This window comes from Gouania willdenowi, chromosome 17, assembly GCF_900634775.1.
Source record: "Gouania willdenowi chromosome 17, fGouWil2.1, whole genome shotgun sequence".
Lineage (NCBI taxonomy): Eukaryota > Metazoa > Chordata > Actinopteri > Blenniiformes > Gobiesocidae > Gouania > Gouania willdenowi.
In genome coordinates, this window is record NC_041060.1 from 2,595,002 (window position 1) to 2,611,801 (window position 16,800).

The 16,800-nt window shown below is 34.6% G+C and overlaps 2 protein-coding genes across 2 annotated transcripts; one reads left to right on the plus strand and one right to left on the minus strand.

The window, feature by feature from the left end:
• Positions 1-374: 374 nt before the first annotated feature.
• On the minus strand, positions 375-6,425 carry LOC114479251 (mitochondrial fission factor homolog A-like). Its single transcript, XM_028472828.1, has 7 exons — positions 6,289-6,425; positions 4,222-4,443; positions 2,172-2,350; positions 2,004-2,089; positions 1,747-1,917; positions 684-759; positions 375-556 (listed from the first exon to the last, which is right to left on the minus strand). Exons 2-7 carry the CDS (start codon positions 4,436-4,438, stop codon positions 425-427), a joined length of 861 nt encoding a protein of 286 aa, XP_028328629.1. The 5' UTR covers positions 4,439-4,443; positions 6,289-6,425; the 3' UTR covers positions 375-424.
• Positions 6,426-8,395: 1,970 nt separating this feature from the next.
• Positions 8,396-15,611, plus strand: stk25b (serine/threonine kinase 25b). Its single transcript, XM_028473618.1, has 11 exons — positions 8,396-8,808; positions 10,275-10,508; positions 10,609-10,665; positions 10,740-10,848; positions 12,283-12,440; positions 12,524-12,709; positions 13,712-13,857; positions 13,926-14,031; positions 14,112-14,183; positions 15,123-15,259; positions 15,328-15,611. Exons 1-11 carry the CDS (start codon positions 8,779-8,781, stop codon positions 15,365-15,367), a joined length of 1,275 nt encoding a protein of 424 aa, XP_028329419.1. The 5' UTR covers positions 8,396-8,778; the 3' UTR covers positions 15,368-15,611.
• The last annotated feature ends 1,189 nt before the right edge of the window (positions 15,612-16,800 follow it).

Below are 16,800 nucleotides of genomic sequence, written 5' to 3' on the forward strand. Positions count from 1 at the left end.
ATCGGCAGACGCCACTGAGGAAGACTGGCAGTTGACAGTCAAAACATGTCGGGAGATCAAAGTAAATTTCCTGAAAAAAGTTGTCTGAATAAAAGAAAACCTTGAAATATCATTTAAAAAGACAACAAAATGAACTTGCTGGAAATATTATGAAAATATTTACTTATGCATTTATTGAAGTGCTTCAGAACGTTGTTGTGCTTGTGTTGCTTCTGTAAATTAATGGATCCACATTAACTTAACACCATTCAGCTTGGATTAAGTAATTTCATGAATCATGAGGTATTACTGTATCCGGTGTGACTAATTTAAACTTTAAAGTCGAATTTCAAAGAAAACTGTCGCTGCTGTGTTTTTTATGTTTTGTTGTTTGAAAACTGATGGATAATAGTTTAATGCTTTCTTTCTATCCTTCTATCCTGTTTTAGCGGCGGATCCAGACCCAGGTGTTGATAAGCCAGAAAGCTACAGTAGCAGAATAGAGGATCATCTCTCTCCTGGCTCGCTCCTTGTTTTCCTCCTCCAGTAACTGCAGACGTCGGTTCAGCTTCACTATCTAAAAAAAAAAAAAGAAGAAGAAAAAAAGCAAGTAATGATTTCACCAAAACCTGACATAACCATAAAAATCCTGAGGAATTAAGATAAAAAACAAAACAAAACAACAAACGTTTGGGACACGTTACCTGTCTCCGAAGCGAGGAGGCGTCGACCAGACCAGATTCTTCCAAGTTCATCTCCAAGGTCAAGTCCAGGTGTGTCCTGTGTACATTCAATTCAACTTCAGTAAAAAAATATAGACAACAACAAAGAGAGTGCTGGGACTAGATTAAAAAATCTATTGAATTAATTAGAGACTTTATAATAAATTATTCCCCTAGAAATATTTGACACGGGAAGCAATGTTTTTAAATGGATTTAACGACTGAATCAATGAAAAAACAATAAATACAATGGCGTCACATTAAAATTAAATTAAAAAATCTGGGAAGTACGAGAATAAAGTCATAATATTTTGAGAATAAAGTCGCAATTTTATGAAAATAAAGTTGTATCTTTATAAAATCATGATTATATGAGATTAAAGTCAATGTTTCAAGATTAAAGTCGTAATATTTCTAAAACAAAGTTGTAATTTTATGATAATAAAGTTGTAATTTAATAAAATTGTAATTTTATGAGAATAGTCATAATATTTTGAGAAAAAAGTTGTAATCTTATGAGAATAAAGCTGTCATTTAATAAAATCGTAATTTTATGAGATTAAAGTCATAATATTTCAAGATTAAAATTGTAATATTTCTAGAACAAAGTTGTAATTTCATAATAAAATAGGGTTGTAATTTAATAAAATTGCAATATTTTGAGATTAAAGTCGTAATATTTCTAGGATAAAGTGGTCATTTAAAGAAAGGTGTCGCACTGTTTGGAGTGCAAAAAAAAAAAAAAGTTTAAATTGCATTTTTTTGTATGTTTTTTCAGTAATTAATTCATTAAAATTAACGAAATCATTTCCCAGCATTAGTTTAAAGTAAAAAAAAGACAAGCACTACTAAACGGGGACATTAAAGAGCCAAAAATCTGGGATTTCTTTGTGAATGAAAGACAAAATGCATTTTGAAGAGCCGTCAATAATTAGTGACAAACATCAAAATAAAGTCATTAACAGATGGTTACTAATGCCCTAAAAACACCTCCATCCCGACAAAAATGTCCTTTTCTATTGTTGGACAAAAGGATCATAATAACCTGCGGTGGCTGTCGTCCAGAACGTCCAGGACCTGCTGGTAGGCTCGTCGTGTGGTGGACTGGATGTAGGACAGCAAACCTGCAGCTGTGAACAGGTTGATGCGTGCGTCCTCAGGAGAACACAGGGGGGGACATATCCGGATTGGGGGGGCAGAAGGGGAGGGGGATATACTGGCAAACAGAACCAAAGAACAGGTTTTATCAAACATTGTAGAGTGAAAGAAAATCAGAAGTTTTTGATCTTTTTGTCCTTATACCTAACGTCACTTCTCCTCATGTGACTCCGAGCAGAGACGTTGTCGCTCGTGCTGCGTTCACGTCGAGATCGAGTGTGAGAGCTGGTCTGGGATTAACGGAAGAAGAAGAAACGATGACTCTAAAGCCAAACTATGTGATCCATCCAATCAGAAACTGAGAATACTCACTGGTGGGCCTGGGTTGCCGTGAGCGTTTGCACTTTGATCTGTTTCCAGAGAGTCGAGAGGCTGCTCTGATAGGGTGAGGACAGTGGGTGGGGCCTTCATGGACAGCATGTCCACAGCTGGGATGGACTGGATCAGGTCCAGATCTATTGGACGAGTGAATCTAGGGTCCCCTTCGTCCCCTGCACACAACATGAGGAAAACATCACACTTCAATACAACTTTATTTAAATACACGAAAGTAAGTCACTGGACACAGCCCAATACAAAGTAATGCGTTATTTTGTATATTTCTGTAATTTGGTACACTTTAGTTTAGTTAGCCATTTTGTGTATTATTGTTTTGTACTTGTTATCCATTTGTGTATTTTTGTAGATATTGTGGCATATTTCTGTAATTTCATTTCTTTCTGGAGTCGTTTTGTATGTTTTTGTTATCATTTTGTGTATTTTGTTGTGCTTTTATGTTTTTCTATTGTTTTGTATATTTCTGGAATTTTGCAGTCATTTTGTGTATTTGTTTTGCCCTTTAGTGTATTTTCTTTTGTGTGTTTTTGTTGTCATTTTTTGGAATAATTTTTTGCATTTTTGTTGTTTTGCATGTTTTTGGTGTAATTCTTTGTGTTTTTATGGCCATTTTGTGTATTATTGTTTTGTGTTTGTTATCATTAAGGCCCTATGCTATGAAGCTAGATAATTATATCCTGGATTGATCACCGTTAGCGGGCTTCACCTAACCACACATTCCCTGTCAGACAGAAGCTGTCCTATGACGCACGATCACAACACGCTGAGTTAAACATGTTGATTTCAGTCTGGTTAACCGGCGCGCTCTAGTGACAGAGGTTGATATAACAGCGTCAGACCAATCACACACGGATTGTGTGTGATCTATTATTACCAACCACACACGGATTGTGTGTGATTGGTAATAATAGAATGTCACAATTGAGGAATAATTCTTTCAAAACATGAAGAATTAAAATCCATAATTCAGACCAAAATCAACACTGTTGATGCAGAAAAAGCAGAAAGTAATTGATGCAGGAATTGATGAGTGTTAATACTTAAAGTAAAGAGATTATAAACAGAGAATAAACAGACATTCTGATCAGTTTCACTTTCTCTTTTACCTTGTCTGTGTTTCTGATGCTGCGTTCATACAAATCAGCCTAAATCATAAGGTGAAAAATATTTATAATTTAGATTATCTTACAAGACTGAAGCGCTTTGCATCACCCCAGAGTACATGAATGAATGAATGCATTTATTTATCGGTCTGAAAGTGCCCGATGCACGCAGGCTTTATCAGCTGACTTATTTTATCAGTACATCAAATATAAATCTCTATATTTCCCATAGGATGTCAATGTCTAAATATTCTCTCTCCTGTCAGTGTCACATCCGATCCACACAGAGACGTGTTCACAATGATCCTCCTTTTATTTGACAGGTTGGTTTCTAAAAAATCTGATTGGTCAGGAGGCGGGACTTTAGTACTTGCTAAGATCTTATCCAAAACAAAACCTGGTCCCGACCAGGCTAGTCGTTCAGCCTAAGTTACCATGGTGATTTAGCTCCGTAAGACATTAGCCAGCTTTGCAGTCCAGCACACACTGATTAAATCCTGGAATTTAGCACAATAAGAGGTAATCGAGCTTCATAGTATAGGCCCTTTGTGTATTATTGTTTAGTGTTTGTTATATATTTGTAGTTATTTTGCATATTTCTGTAATTTTGCTTTTTTTTGGGGGGTCATTTTGTATTTTTTTTATTGTCAATGTGTTTTTGGAGTCATTTTTTGTGCTTTTGTTACTATTTTGCATATTAGTTTTGTGTTTTTGTTGCCATTTTGTGTATTTTGTTAGGCTTTTTTGTGTGTTTTTCTGTCATTCTGTATGTTTTTCCGAATTATTTTTGTGTTTTTGTTTGTTTTATATGGGAATCATTTTTTTTTTCATTGGCCATTTTGCCACTTTGGTTTTGTGTATATTCATTGTCATTGCGTGTTTGCTTTGGGGTCCACACACAGCATAATTCCCTGAGTTCTTACCTGCAACGATGATCCTCTCTGGAACTTGCATGAGAGTCGCGGCTGGTAGAAAGGGTTCCTGGAGAGAAATGGATCCTGTGCGATTCTCCGAGGCCACTTTGAGGGTCTCTGGGATCCGCATCCGCTGGCTGATGCCCTCTGTGTACTCCAACTCATAATGGATGCGGTTCATCTCTGCCACCTCCGCGGGTGGAGAGAAGAAGTTTGGTTCACTCATCCAGCCTGAAAATACACAAAAGGAAACATGTCAAACATTCTAGAAAGAACTCTGGATCCCAGAGTCAGCCTTTAAACGTATTAATAAAGTGTATAAAACCTAGCCTCTAAGCATCCAGGCGGTCTTAATAAACACTAGTGAAGGAATGAACTGCCCTTAAAAGCTCAGTGAATTAAAAGCTGGGACTGTGATAAGAAATAATTAGTACAAAGTAAACATTCTGAAACGAAATACTTCACAGTTGTTTCAAAGTGAAAGCAAGTCAGAGATCACGGAAGGTTCCAGAGCAGGTTCACTGAATACTGAAAGACAGTCACAGCACATTCAACAGCTACCACACTTTAAAAATGTATAAAACGAGAAAAAAAAGGACTCTTCACACACAAAACAACAGGAAAAATACAGAAAATTATAATAAGAAAACCTAAAGGACAACAAAAATCTAAAAAATGACTACAAAATACAAAATAATGTTGAAAACGAGATAAAAACGAAACAAAAATACAGTAAAAAAATAATAACACTTAAAAGAATAACAAAAACACTCAAAATGACTATAAAATAGAGAAAGATTTATTAAAACAACAACAAAAATACACAGAAATGACTCAACACAAAAATACAACAGGAAAAATACACAAAATTATAATTAAAAAAACTTAAAAGCAAAACAAAAATACACAAAATAAGTACAAATTACAGAAAAAATTACAAAACAAGTGCAAAAAGGACTAAAAACTGAAATAATACACCAAATAATAATGAGAACATTTAAAAGGCCAACAAAAAAAAACTCAAAATCACAAGAGTATAATAAAACCTAAAAGGACAACAAAAACACAAGAAATAAACGACAAAATACAGATTTTTTTTCAAAACAAGAACAACAACTATTCAAAACACACAAAACAACAGGAGAAATACACAAAATTATAAGTGAACTTAAAAGGACAACGAAAACACAAAATGTGACCAAAGTCACCCATCTATAGCTTAGTTATAATTTCTGTATTTGAGCTACTAGTGAAGTGTTTGTAGGAAGTTTGTCTTGCTATAGAAAAGTGGGAGATTCAGTAGCTTTTTCATGGATGGTTTACATGGGAGCTTTAATTCCTCTTTAATTCAGAATAAAAGTTAAATCCTCTTTAAAATGAGCTTATAAACACTTAATTCCTAATGCAAATTTAATTCTAAATCAAACATTCACACATGCTCCTGTAGATTCTACACAGCTTTCAATTTATCATGACTACCTGTCAACATTGAGCTGTTCGGCAAAGCTGCATTTAAGGCAATTTTATGAAATAATTTATGAGCTGTATCATTGCAGTTCAAACACCCTTGAACCAAGCAGCAGCAGCCATGTTGAAAGTCTCAGGCCAATCTGAGCCTGATTCACAGAGATATTTGAGGAACACACACACAGACAGCTTGATAGATAGATAGATAGATAGATAGATAGATAGATAGATAGATAGATAGATGCTACCAGCTTTGTAGGAGCACTTTGTAATGTAGATGATCATTTTGGTTCTCATTTTAAGGATGCAAACTAAAGATCCAATTGAAGCTGATAAATCAATACTATTCGCGTCTTAAAAAATATATATTAGATAAAGCACCTTACTCTGTGTTGACTGACATTATATAACACAGAAACTGAGGTGCAGCTGTTCAATGTCACTGAATGAAATCGCGTTAGGACGCCATGTCTGGGCACTGTGTGTTAGCATGTAGCTGCTAATGTAGATTGTATCAACAGCTAGCTTATCTTTGCAGCTAAACAAACACACACCGACAGGTTTAAACAGAGCCGGACTAGAATCATAACTGACATGAAGGACACTCACCGTTCAGTTTGTCCACCCCAGTTTCACAGCGTCATTGAGGGCAGGTGTCACAGTGTGAACCAGTGCCAGTTACAGACAGAACCACCACCGACAGGAGCCGCCACTGGTAATCACCCGGTGCGCCCGGCGGGGCGGAGCTAACAGACAAACCCGCCCCTACCGGTAGTACCAAGGTAAGAAAACGAACAAACCCAATTCAACAAGTCCCGTGTGTGATAAAATAGTTTAATTAATAGTTTAATTAATTAATTAATACAATTTATGATGTTTTGAATTAATCAACAACACAATGCTGTAAGGCAAATTACACAGCCATGCTAAATGTATGAATTCAACTAGTGCAGTGCCCGTAGGAAGTATGTACTGTTAAAGAAAAGTGGGAGGTTTAATATTTAGCACTGTAATATAGGCCAGAGCTGTTTAGAGAGTTAGAGAGCTGAGTTCTCTCTAGAGAGAGTTACCATGACTACCTGTCAACATTGAGCTGTTCTGCAAAGCTGCATTTAAGACAATTTTATGAAATAATTTATGAACGGTATTGTTATAGTTCAAACACCCTTGAATGAAGCAGCAGCCATGTTGAAAGTCTCAGGTCAGTCTGATCAGTTATTTGAGGAACACACACACAGACAGACACACATACAGACAGACAGACAGACAGACAGACAGAGGTTCTTTGCTGTATTGATAGATAGATAGATGTGAATTGATTAGAGGTGGGACAATACACTGAGTTCACGATACAATACGATACAATATGATATGGCAATTTTTGGAAAGGAAAAAAAAAACCAAAAAAAAAAATAATAACTGTTATAAAAATAACAATGCCTTTATTTGAATTCAACTCCGCACATTACGGGTGACACGATCCAATATTGATGTTGGATATCAGTCGGATATCGATCTCTGATATTAGATAAATTGTGTAATAATTTGTTGTGGGTTTTTTTGTGTGTGTTTTTTTTTTAATTATTATAATTTTTTTAAATTTTTTTATGTATGTCCTCAGTCTTATATCTTGCACTATTATCCCATGTTGGTTTTTTTTGTTTGTTCTTATTTTCTGTTCTTTTATTATGTGTGGGTATCAATAAAGGTCTATTCTATTCTATTCTAATTTGTTATTATTGGATTTATTAAGGTTATTCTTCCAGGGTCTTCTAGTTTATTGTTTATTATTTATTTCAATTTTTAAATATTCTGGATATTCTTCTGTTTAAGGTTAACATGTCTGTAACCCATTGGTTACAGACATGTTAACCCCCCACTGTTGCTGACTATTGTTCTCTGTTTGAGTGATATCACTTATGCCTTCTCAAACATTCTGCACAACAAAATAAGTAATAAAAGTATGTATGTGTCACTACTTAAAGACGCAACGTCTGCATTGTGTCATTTGCACATTTTGGTTTTGTAAACGTATGTATTTATTTGCGTCATTATTACTATTAATTTTATTTAATTAACTTGTTAATTTTAGTTTTTGTTGAATGTTGTTTTTTATCTAATTAATGTCTGACCTACAACTCTCCATTCTTTGCACTATTATCTATGTAAATATACATTTTTGTTTCTACTGTCGACTCTTGTATTATTATGTTGCTGCAAAAGGGAATTTCCCCTCTGGAGATCAATAAAGGAATATTCTATTCTATTCTATTCTATTCTATTCTATTCTATTCTGTTCTATCAGAATCAAAAAAGTTGTATCGGGACAGCCCTACTAGCCATATTTAAAAAGTTACTATGGAAATAACTTTTTCAATTCATAAAAATATAATAAATAAAAATACATAAAATAAATATTATATTATAATATTTAAAAAAAAATAAACATTATAAATATTATGACTTTTTGGCATTTTCATTGTAGTATTATGTTTTGTTTTTTTAATCATAATACTTTATTTTTTTCTAACAAATTTAGGTTTTTTTTTCTTCGTTTTTTTCTCTCAATGTGGCCCTAAAACTCTGTTATATAATATCATTAGATTATAAAATGTTTAATCAAATAGAAAACTGGATTTAACGGGATCCTGTGCTGGTCTGAAACTTTACAAATACAACTCCCACAATTCTCCACTTTCTAACGGCGTCGCAAACAACGCGCATGCGCGCTAGGTCCGGGCCATTATTTTGTCGCCTTCAAAGCTTCATATGAACAACAGGCTAAAGGCTCATTGGAATGAATTAAATATTAATCCACGGAATGAGAGGATTTTTTTCTTCCAGACGTCGTCGCTGACACACATGGGGTGTGCGGGTGTGTAGCCGGTGTTTACCGGGGCTGTTCGGTCCTCTGGTCGGACTCGGAGGCCGAAAACAGAGCTCGGAGTTCCAGCCCCGTTAAAGCAGCAGCGGATTGGGTGTTGATCCAGTTTGTCTGTTAGCCTCACAGCTAACCTGCTAGTGCTAGTGCTAGTCCTAGTCTTTAGACCAGGACCAGACCTCCAGGAGCTCTGACTGTTGGTGGACCGTCAGGAGGAGATGGCACACCTTCGAGACATGCAGAACCAGGTACACACACACTGTCACAGTCCTGGTCCTGGTCCTGGTCCTGGTCCAGCTGTCTGGAGTCCCATTTACTGTCAGGCTTTCTAAGAACTGGAGGGTGGGAACACTGAGAACATCAATGTTTGTTTGTTTAAGGAGGAAACATCTAGAAAAAAAGCACTTTTTTTTGGAATTTATTTACATTTTAATTAAAAATAAATAAAATAAAATGTCCCTAAAGTGAGATTCAACATTTTAATAAGAACATAAATTAAACATTATTGTACAATCTTTGTTTTATTTTTTTGCTTTCAGATTAGTTTGATCCCTAATGTAATTGGGCTAATAAAACATTATTTATAAAAAAATTGATTCATCGCAAATTCATTATTGTCGATTATGAATTGATAACTAAATCTCCAAAGATCGAGTATTTTTACATTAAAAAAAAAAAAAAGTTATCTTGTTATTTATTTCATTTATTGGTTTATGTAACAGGGACAGTGTACATTAAAATCAATACTGAAAATTTACCAGAATTAGTCAAAAGGATATTTTTCATCAGCAGTTCCTGGACAAAATGTTCAGCTGTCACTAAAAGAATATCAATTACTCAAATTACATGAAATATACAGTGAAAACATGCAACTACACAATAACATATAAATAAAACACTTCCATTTGCATATATATATATATATATTTTTTAAATGAGTCGTCCTAATTTGGGTATTTTAATTTCACTCTATACCAGGGGTGTCAAACAAATATTCTAGTTCAAGGGCCAAATACGGACCAGTTTGATCTCAAGTGGGCCACAAATAAATTTTAGGCAGAAAAATGAGCAATTTCAAAAAAATTCTGCCCTATATGTAAAGTAATGGAAGTAAAATTTCCTTGAGTTTGTGACAAATTTGTATTCAATTAGTTGTTTTTTTTTTTTTAGTTTGATCCCTAATGTTACTGGGGTGGTGAAAATAAATACATAAATAATTATTGATTAATCACGATTTTATTATTGTCGAATGTATCGATATGATAGTTTTTTAGAGATATTAGCAAAAACTGAATCTGTTCAGACGGAAAAACCAGTAAAGTTTGGGGCCAGATTTGATGGAGACTGTTGTTGTATTTAGTGAATTGGCCCTCGTCAGCATGGTTTTAGACATTTCTACATTCACCTCGTTTATTCTACATTATATTTCAACTTTATTCACAACATTTCAGCCTTATTTTTCAAAATTGCGTCACCTCAGATATTTTTATACTGCATTTTTATTTGAACCAGATTTAAATTTGAGAAAGTTTAAATATAGGATACACTTGTTTGATATTTATTGTGTGTATGCACTGGGAAAAATAACAACAATTCATATAATAATTAATCATATTTTACCTAAGTTTTTTACCAATTACTAGACATTTCAGGCGTCCCCATTTTAATTCCCAAGGTTGTACAACACTGACGTATATATAATGACGTTCTCCAGAACACCACCAGGCTGGACCCTGAGGAATATTTCACCAAACAAGAACGCATCGGGAAGGGTTCGTTTGGAGAAGTTTACAAAGGCATCAACAACCGCACCAAGGAGGTGGTGGCCATTAAGATCATCGACCTGGAGGAGGCCGAGGATGAGATCGAGGACATCCAGCAGGAGATCACCGTGCTCAGCCAGTGCGACAGTCCTTTTGTTACCAAATATTTTGGATCATACCTGAAGGTGGGAGACGATTTAACACTCGCTAAGCTATAATTATATACACAAAGTAAACACGCACACCTAAAATCTCTTCTTCCTCGTGGTGTTTTCTCTCCATTAGGGCACCAAGCTGTGGATTATCATGGAGTATTTAGGTGGAGGATCGGCTTTAGATCTGGTAAAAACATGTCTGGTTTATTTTTGTCATCTACTGTTTTCTAACTGTTGTTTTCTGTTTGTATTTAATGGCAGCTTCGTCCAGGTCCTCTAGAAGAGACGTACATCGCTACGATACTGAGGGAAATTCTGAAGGGGCTGGAGTATCTGCACTCGGAAAGGAAAATACACAGAGATATTAAAGGTGAGAAGTTAAATAAACAATATTATCTGTTATTTTAGTATTTCATTCCTCACTGTCCATAGGTTTTATGCTCTCCTAAGTCGCTGTGATGCAGTTTCTATATATATATATATATATATATATGCTATCACCTTTTACATCAGACATGGGCAACTAGGAAAAATTACAGAAATGTACACAAAAAAATGACAAAAATAATAAAAAAAAATCTAAAGTGACAACAAAAATACACAAAAATGACAACAAAAATATATAAGATTATATAAAATGACAATAGAAGTTCACAAAATCAAAACAAATATACAAAATAAGAGAAAAAAATGTCAACAGAAAAACACACAAAAAAATAAATATATATATGTATATATAATATTGACAATGGAAAAACGCAAAAGAACAGACAAGTAAATGGAAAACACACCAAAAAAAACAGAATTTTACAAAATGACAACAAAAGCCAAAAAAGAAGCAAAGGGACAACAAAAAATTACACAAAAATATATCAAATGCCAATAGATGTTCACAAAACAAAATGACAAAAAAATTCCCAAAACAATACACAAAGGATCAACAAAACTACTCAAAAAATCAAATATATGAAATGAAAAAATAAACCAAAAGTTGCACAAGACGAAAATTAACAGAAAAGTATATAAAAACAGAACAAAAATATCTAAAACTACAACAACTATTATTATTTTCTAGATTTAGTCAATGAAATTCAAAAGGATGTTCATCAAATCTCTCTGTAGAGGATTTCAATGAGTGAAATTACTTCTACTTCACTTCTTATTGGCTCATGTAACACCAGTCCCCGCCTCTTTCTCAATACTAATCAAATTTAGACTCTGTAGGGACAGATATATTTTTTTAATATTTTTATTGAATTTTTGTTGAAGAGAAATTCCTTCCATGTTTTAATTTTTTTAAATGAAAATTTCATTCGTTTTAAGTTTTCATTTAATCTCAGTTTAGTTTTTTTTCAGTGAAAAAGTAGGAAATGAAAACGTACAGATTGTAAATCTGGGAAATTAAGTTTGTGATCGATGTTATTTAAACAATAGATTGAAAAGGTTGAACATTTAAAGAGTGAAATACTCATATAAACATTGTTGGTGATAATATATAAAAGTGAGCCAGTATTAAGCTGGTGTTGGTATGTGTAGCACTGAGCAGTGATCAGTGCACGTGTCTAACGCAGGTTGTGTTTGCTTCAGTGACAGTGAAGAATTCCCTCGGAGCATCTGATGTTCGTCTGTCACGCGGAAAACTCACAAGGAATCATTCAACACTTTAAATGTGCCACAAATGCACAAAAGCGTCACAACATTCCTCACTTGTGTCTGGATTCTACTAAGACGTGATGCGTTCAATGTCCAACGTAAACTATGAGCAGATATTTGACTGAAATCTCTTTAATTCTGTGTTTTTTAGCTGCTAACGTGCTGCTGTCAGAGCAGGGCGACGTGAAACTGGCAGATTTCGGGGTCGCAGGTCAGCTGACGGACACTCAGATTAAGAGGAACACGTTTGTGGGGACGCCGTTCTGGATGGCCCCCGAGGTCATCAAACAGTCTGCCTACGACTTTAAGGTGAGCTCACGTTAGTTAGTTTCATCATGCAGTAGTTATTTAATGTCGTATTTAACCATTTCTACCATTTCTCTGCCACTCAGGCTGATATTTGGTCCCTGGGAATCACTGCCATAGAGTTGGCCAAAGGAGAACCCCCCAACTCAGACCTACACCCCATGAGGGTCCTCTTCCTCATCCCTAAAAACACTCCCCCTACCCTGGACGGCCCCTACAGTAAACCCTTCAAAGAGTTTGTGGAGGCCTGCCTAAATAAAGAGCCCCGCTTTGTAAGTAAACGCATTTCCGTGTCATGTTGGGTTCTGTTTCAGAACAATGTGAATTTCCTTTTTTCCGTCCATTTTCCGTGATCCCGGAAATTTGGAAGACCTGAATTTAGCCAGCTAGTTGTTTTCTTTAAAAGTCCAGGAGACCCTGGGACAATGTGTCGCATACCACAAGAAACTGGTTTATGGCAGGAAAAATACTCGTATATGACAGAAAAAAAACTCGTATATGGCAGAAAAAAACTCGTATATGACAGAAAAAAACTCGTATGTGACAGAAAAAAACTCGTATGTGACAGAAAAAAACTTGTATATGACAGAAAAAAACTTGTATATGGCAGAAAAAAACTCGTATATGACAGAAAAAAACTTGTATATGACAGAAAAAAACTTGTATATGGCAGAAAAATACTCGTATATGACAGAAAAAAACTCGTATATGGCAGAAAAATACTCGTATATGGCAGAAAAATACTTGTATATGGCAGAAAAAAACTCGTATATGGCAGAAAAACTTTGTATATGGTAGAAAAAAGAACTGCCATGGCAGAAGCCACTTTTTGTTCTCGGCCCGACTGTGTTAATGAAACACGCTAGCCGCCGTCATGCTCAGGACAGTTGAAGTAGGTGTTGTGACACAATCTGTGACCTGACAAAATAGTGGTTGTTTTCTCGTGGACACCATGAGACCGCGAGCACCGTTTTGTCAGGCTACAGAATTTAACATAACACCTGTCTACGACTCGTAGTTGATCTTGTGACACTCCCACTATGAAAACACAATCAGCCACCTACAGCGGCTCCACCTGACCGACTGGATCACCATTTTGTCCGGTCACAGATTGTGTCACAACACCTACTACGACTGTACCGCGCAAAATGTCTCCTGAACGTGCAGGTTTAATGAGTAACTCCTCCGTCTAAACCTCTAGTATTATAGATGATCTTTGATAGAGTTTGCAGGTTCTCTTTAAGTTCTTTATCTCCTGTTCTTCACCTCCACAGAGGCCGACAGCCAAAGAACTCCTGAAGCACAAGTTCATCACGCGCTACACCAAGAAAACGGCGTATTTGACGGAGCTGATCGATCGCTACCGTCGCTGGAAATCTGAGGGCCACGGAGAGGAGTCCAGCTCAGACGACTCCGACATGTTGGTGTCTTCTTTAAAAAAAGCTCATTAAACTGTAGATGTTAGAATTGTTGGACTGTGTCCCTCAGGGATGCTGATGGAGACGTGGACCAGTGTCCGATGTGGACCTTCCCCACAGTCAGACCGTCGTCCATGAACAAGCTACAGAAAGGCTACACACACACAGACTCACAGGTAAACATCCAATCACCCAACAGCCAATCAATCGCCTCCTTTACTTCGGTCTCACATTCTACGTTTTTTCCTGATTCCAGTCTGGAGACTCAGTGAAAAGACAACCCAAGTCCCAGTGTTTGTCCACTTTGGTAACGCCCATCTTTAGAGAGGTACGGCCTGTTCCCAGTTAATCATTTTAAACCATATTAAACTGATTAGTTAATAACTGCATCATTGGATTAAACACACACATATTAAACTATTTAAAAAGTCATAAATGATCATGTTTTAATGCCTTAATGACAAATATATTACAACTAACTTTGCCTCCTGTATAATTTCAGTGTTGATAAATTCTGTTATTTTAACATTTCCGTCCAATCAGAATCTTTATATTTATCTTAAGTAGGAATCATAATCATGGCCACATGTGGCCCTTGGTCAATTTTGTGCGGCCCTCAAAGTCAACGCACAAAATGACAGAAAAATACACAAAATGACACAGAAATAACAACAAAGCAAATAAAAAAAACTTGAAATGGGAGAAAAAGAAAATAAGTGATTTCAAAAACAGAAAAATGCTCAAAAGAACAACAGATATGCACAAAAATAACTGGAAAAGATACCAAAGGACAAAAAAAATTATGAAAAAAAAAATCTACAAAAAACATAGAAATTTCAAAACATTACCACAAATGTGCATAAAAAATCTGTAAAATATACAAAAAAACACAATGACCCAAAACAAGCCCTAAAAACACCAGAATTTTGAGGAAAAGAAAAAAAAAATGACTTAAAAAACGACCACAAAAACACATACAACAACATTGTTGTGAATATTATTTGGTAAAAGTTATTTAAAAGGGATTTTTTGCTAATGATAAACGTAGTTAATGGATTTACTTAAATTAAGCAAACCTTAGTTCAGCTCATATGCTGAGAGGAAAAGCAATTGTAAGCATTTTCTTGATGCTTTTATTTTGGTAGGTTCCAGGAAATGACTTTTGACTTTGAAATGTTTGCCAATCTCAAAATTCTCAGAAGACGATTTCAGTCCTAACGTTAAAATAAACATGTCAGTCGCGTGTTAACAGTATTTCCTCCATCAGTTGAAAGACAAGCGTCGGGCGAGCGGCGGGGGCGTCGGAGCCATCGAAGAACTGGAGAATGCCTTTAACCTAGCGGAGGAGTCGTGTCCGGGAATCTCCGACCGCCTCGTCACACACATGATGGAGAGTGTGTGCAGGTGATCTACACAACATTCTCCATACGTTTCCTACATTTGTTGTGCTCACTTATGTCCTTTGTTCCCAGATTTTCTTTAAATGGTAACATGACCCCGTCTTCACGGTGAAACCTGGGCTGGACGTGACTCCACCCACAGCCCCAGATGAGGACTCCTATCAACGTGTCCCCCCCTCCGCTCGCCGTCTTGTCCCTACAGATTTTTTTAATTAGTTATAACTAAATAATTTGACTGTTTTTTCCTTTGAGAGCTCAGACTATTTAAGAGAATAATGCCATGGCGTGTAGAGCGTTGTGTGAACCTGTTAGTGAGGAGAAAAAAACAGCTATAATAATAAAGACATTAAAAAATGCTCTGTTGCTTTGACATTTTATTTTTTAAATCACAGGAAGTTGAGATGATGTGTTTTGGGTCCAATTTAGTATATGTTTAATTCTTATTTTATATTAGAATATATTTTATTTTTGATTTAAAATAGGTATTTACAATTACAAGTGCTTCTTCTGAGTCATTTTGTCTGTTTTGGGCATATAATATAATATACATTTATGTAGTTACATTTTAAGTGCTTCTTTTGTGTATTTTTTGTGCTTAATTTAGTTAATTTTTAATTCTTATTTTGTAATATTACATATTTTAGTTTTTTAAATAATATTTAATATTTTTAAGTGCTTCTTTTGAGTCATTTTTGGCATAATTTTCTATTCCTTTTGATTTTATATTAGAATATATGTTAGCTTGTATTTAATTACATTGTTTTTGGCATAATTTTGTATGTTTAATTCTTATTTTACATTGGAATATAATGTATTTATTCAAAATATTCATTTATTTACATATTAATTGCTTCTTTTGAGTGATTTTTTGTGTTTTTGGGCATAATTTAGTAAATGTTTAATTATTTTAGTTTAGAATATAATTAGTTTTTTTTTTTAGAAATATTTCATTCCATTTTAAGTGCTTCTTTTCTATCTTTTTAATTTATTTTTCTGCATATCAAATTATACTGTGTATTTGAAGAATTTTGTATATTTTGTAATCTTGTATATTTCTATGTAATTTTAAATGTTTTTTGGTCCTTATTTTGGGTATTATTCTGTAAATATGTCTGTGTCAATTTGTAATTTATTTTTTGTATTCCTCGTCTTTTTTTTTTAGTTTGTTTTACATATTGTTATATATTTTTCTGATTTTGTCAAACAAAAATGTTAAATTGCAAAAATACACATTTTTAAATCACACAACTTTACAGAGAAAAAAGTTTCCAAAAATGTTAACTTACAGAAATATTAATATAATTATTAAGTATATTTCTGCAATTTAACATTTGTTTTTGTTGTTTTGAGCCATTTGAGAATGTATAAAATTTGAGAATTGTATACATTCATAAGTACTAAACTTTCTCATACCCTAAAAAAAAAAGACCCAAATTCAAAAGAGTTGCACTTTGCATATTTTTATTACAATATAAGCATTGAGAACAATATTTGGTATTTTAAATTTGGGTAAAAATGGCACAAATAGGAATGTGAGGAGCATCA

Bases quoted from the DNA above. Each gene is read 5' to 3' on its own strand.
- stk25b (XM_028473618.1), top strand. From the start codon at position 8,779: ATGGCACACCTTCGAGACATGCAGAACCAG. The intron at 10,666-10,739 runs GTAAAAACATGT...ATTTAATGGCAG, and splicing joins GAGGATCGGCTTTAGATCTG to CTTCGTCCAGGTCCTCTAGA. The intron at 13,858-13,925 runs GTTGGTGTCTTC...TGTGTCCCTCAG, and splicing joins AGCTCAGACGACTCCGACAT to GGATGCTGATGGAGACGTGG.
- LOC114479251 (XM_028472828.1), bottom strand. From the start codon at position 4,438: ATGAGTGAACCAAACTTCTTCTCTCCACCCGCGGAGGTGGCAGAGATG. The intron at 760-1,746 runs GTTATTATGATC...GAATGTACACAG, and splicing joins CTGGACGACAGCCACCGCAG to GACACACCTGGACTTGACCT. The intron at 557-683 runs GTAACGTGTCCC...TTTTTTTTTTAG, and splicing joins CCTCCTCGCTTCGGAGACAG to ATAGTGAAGCTGAACCGACG.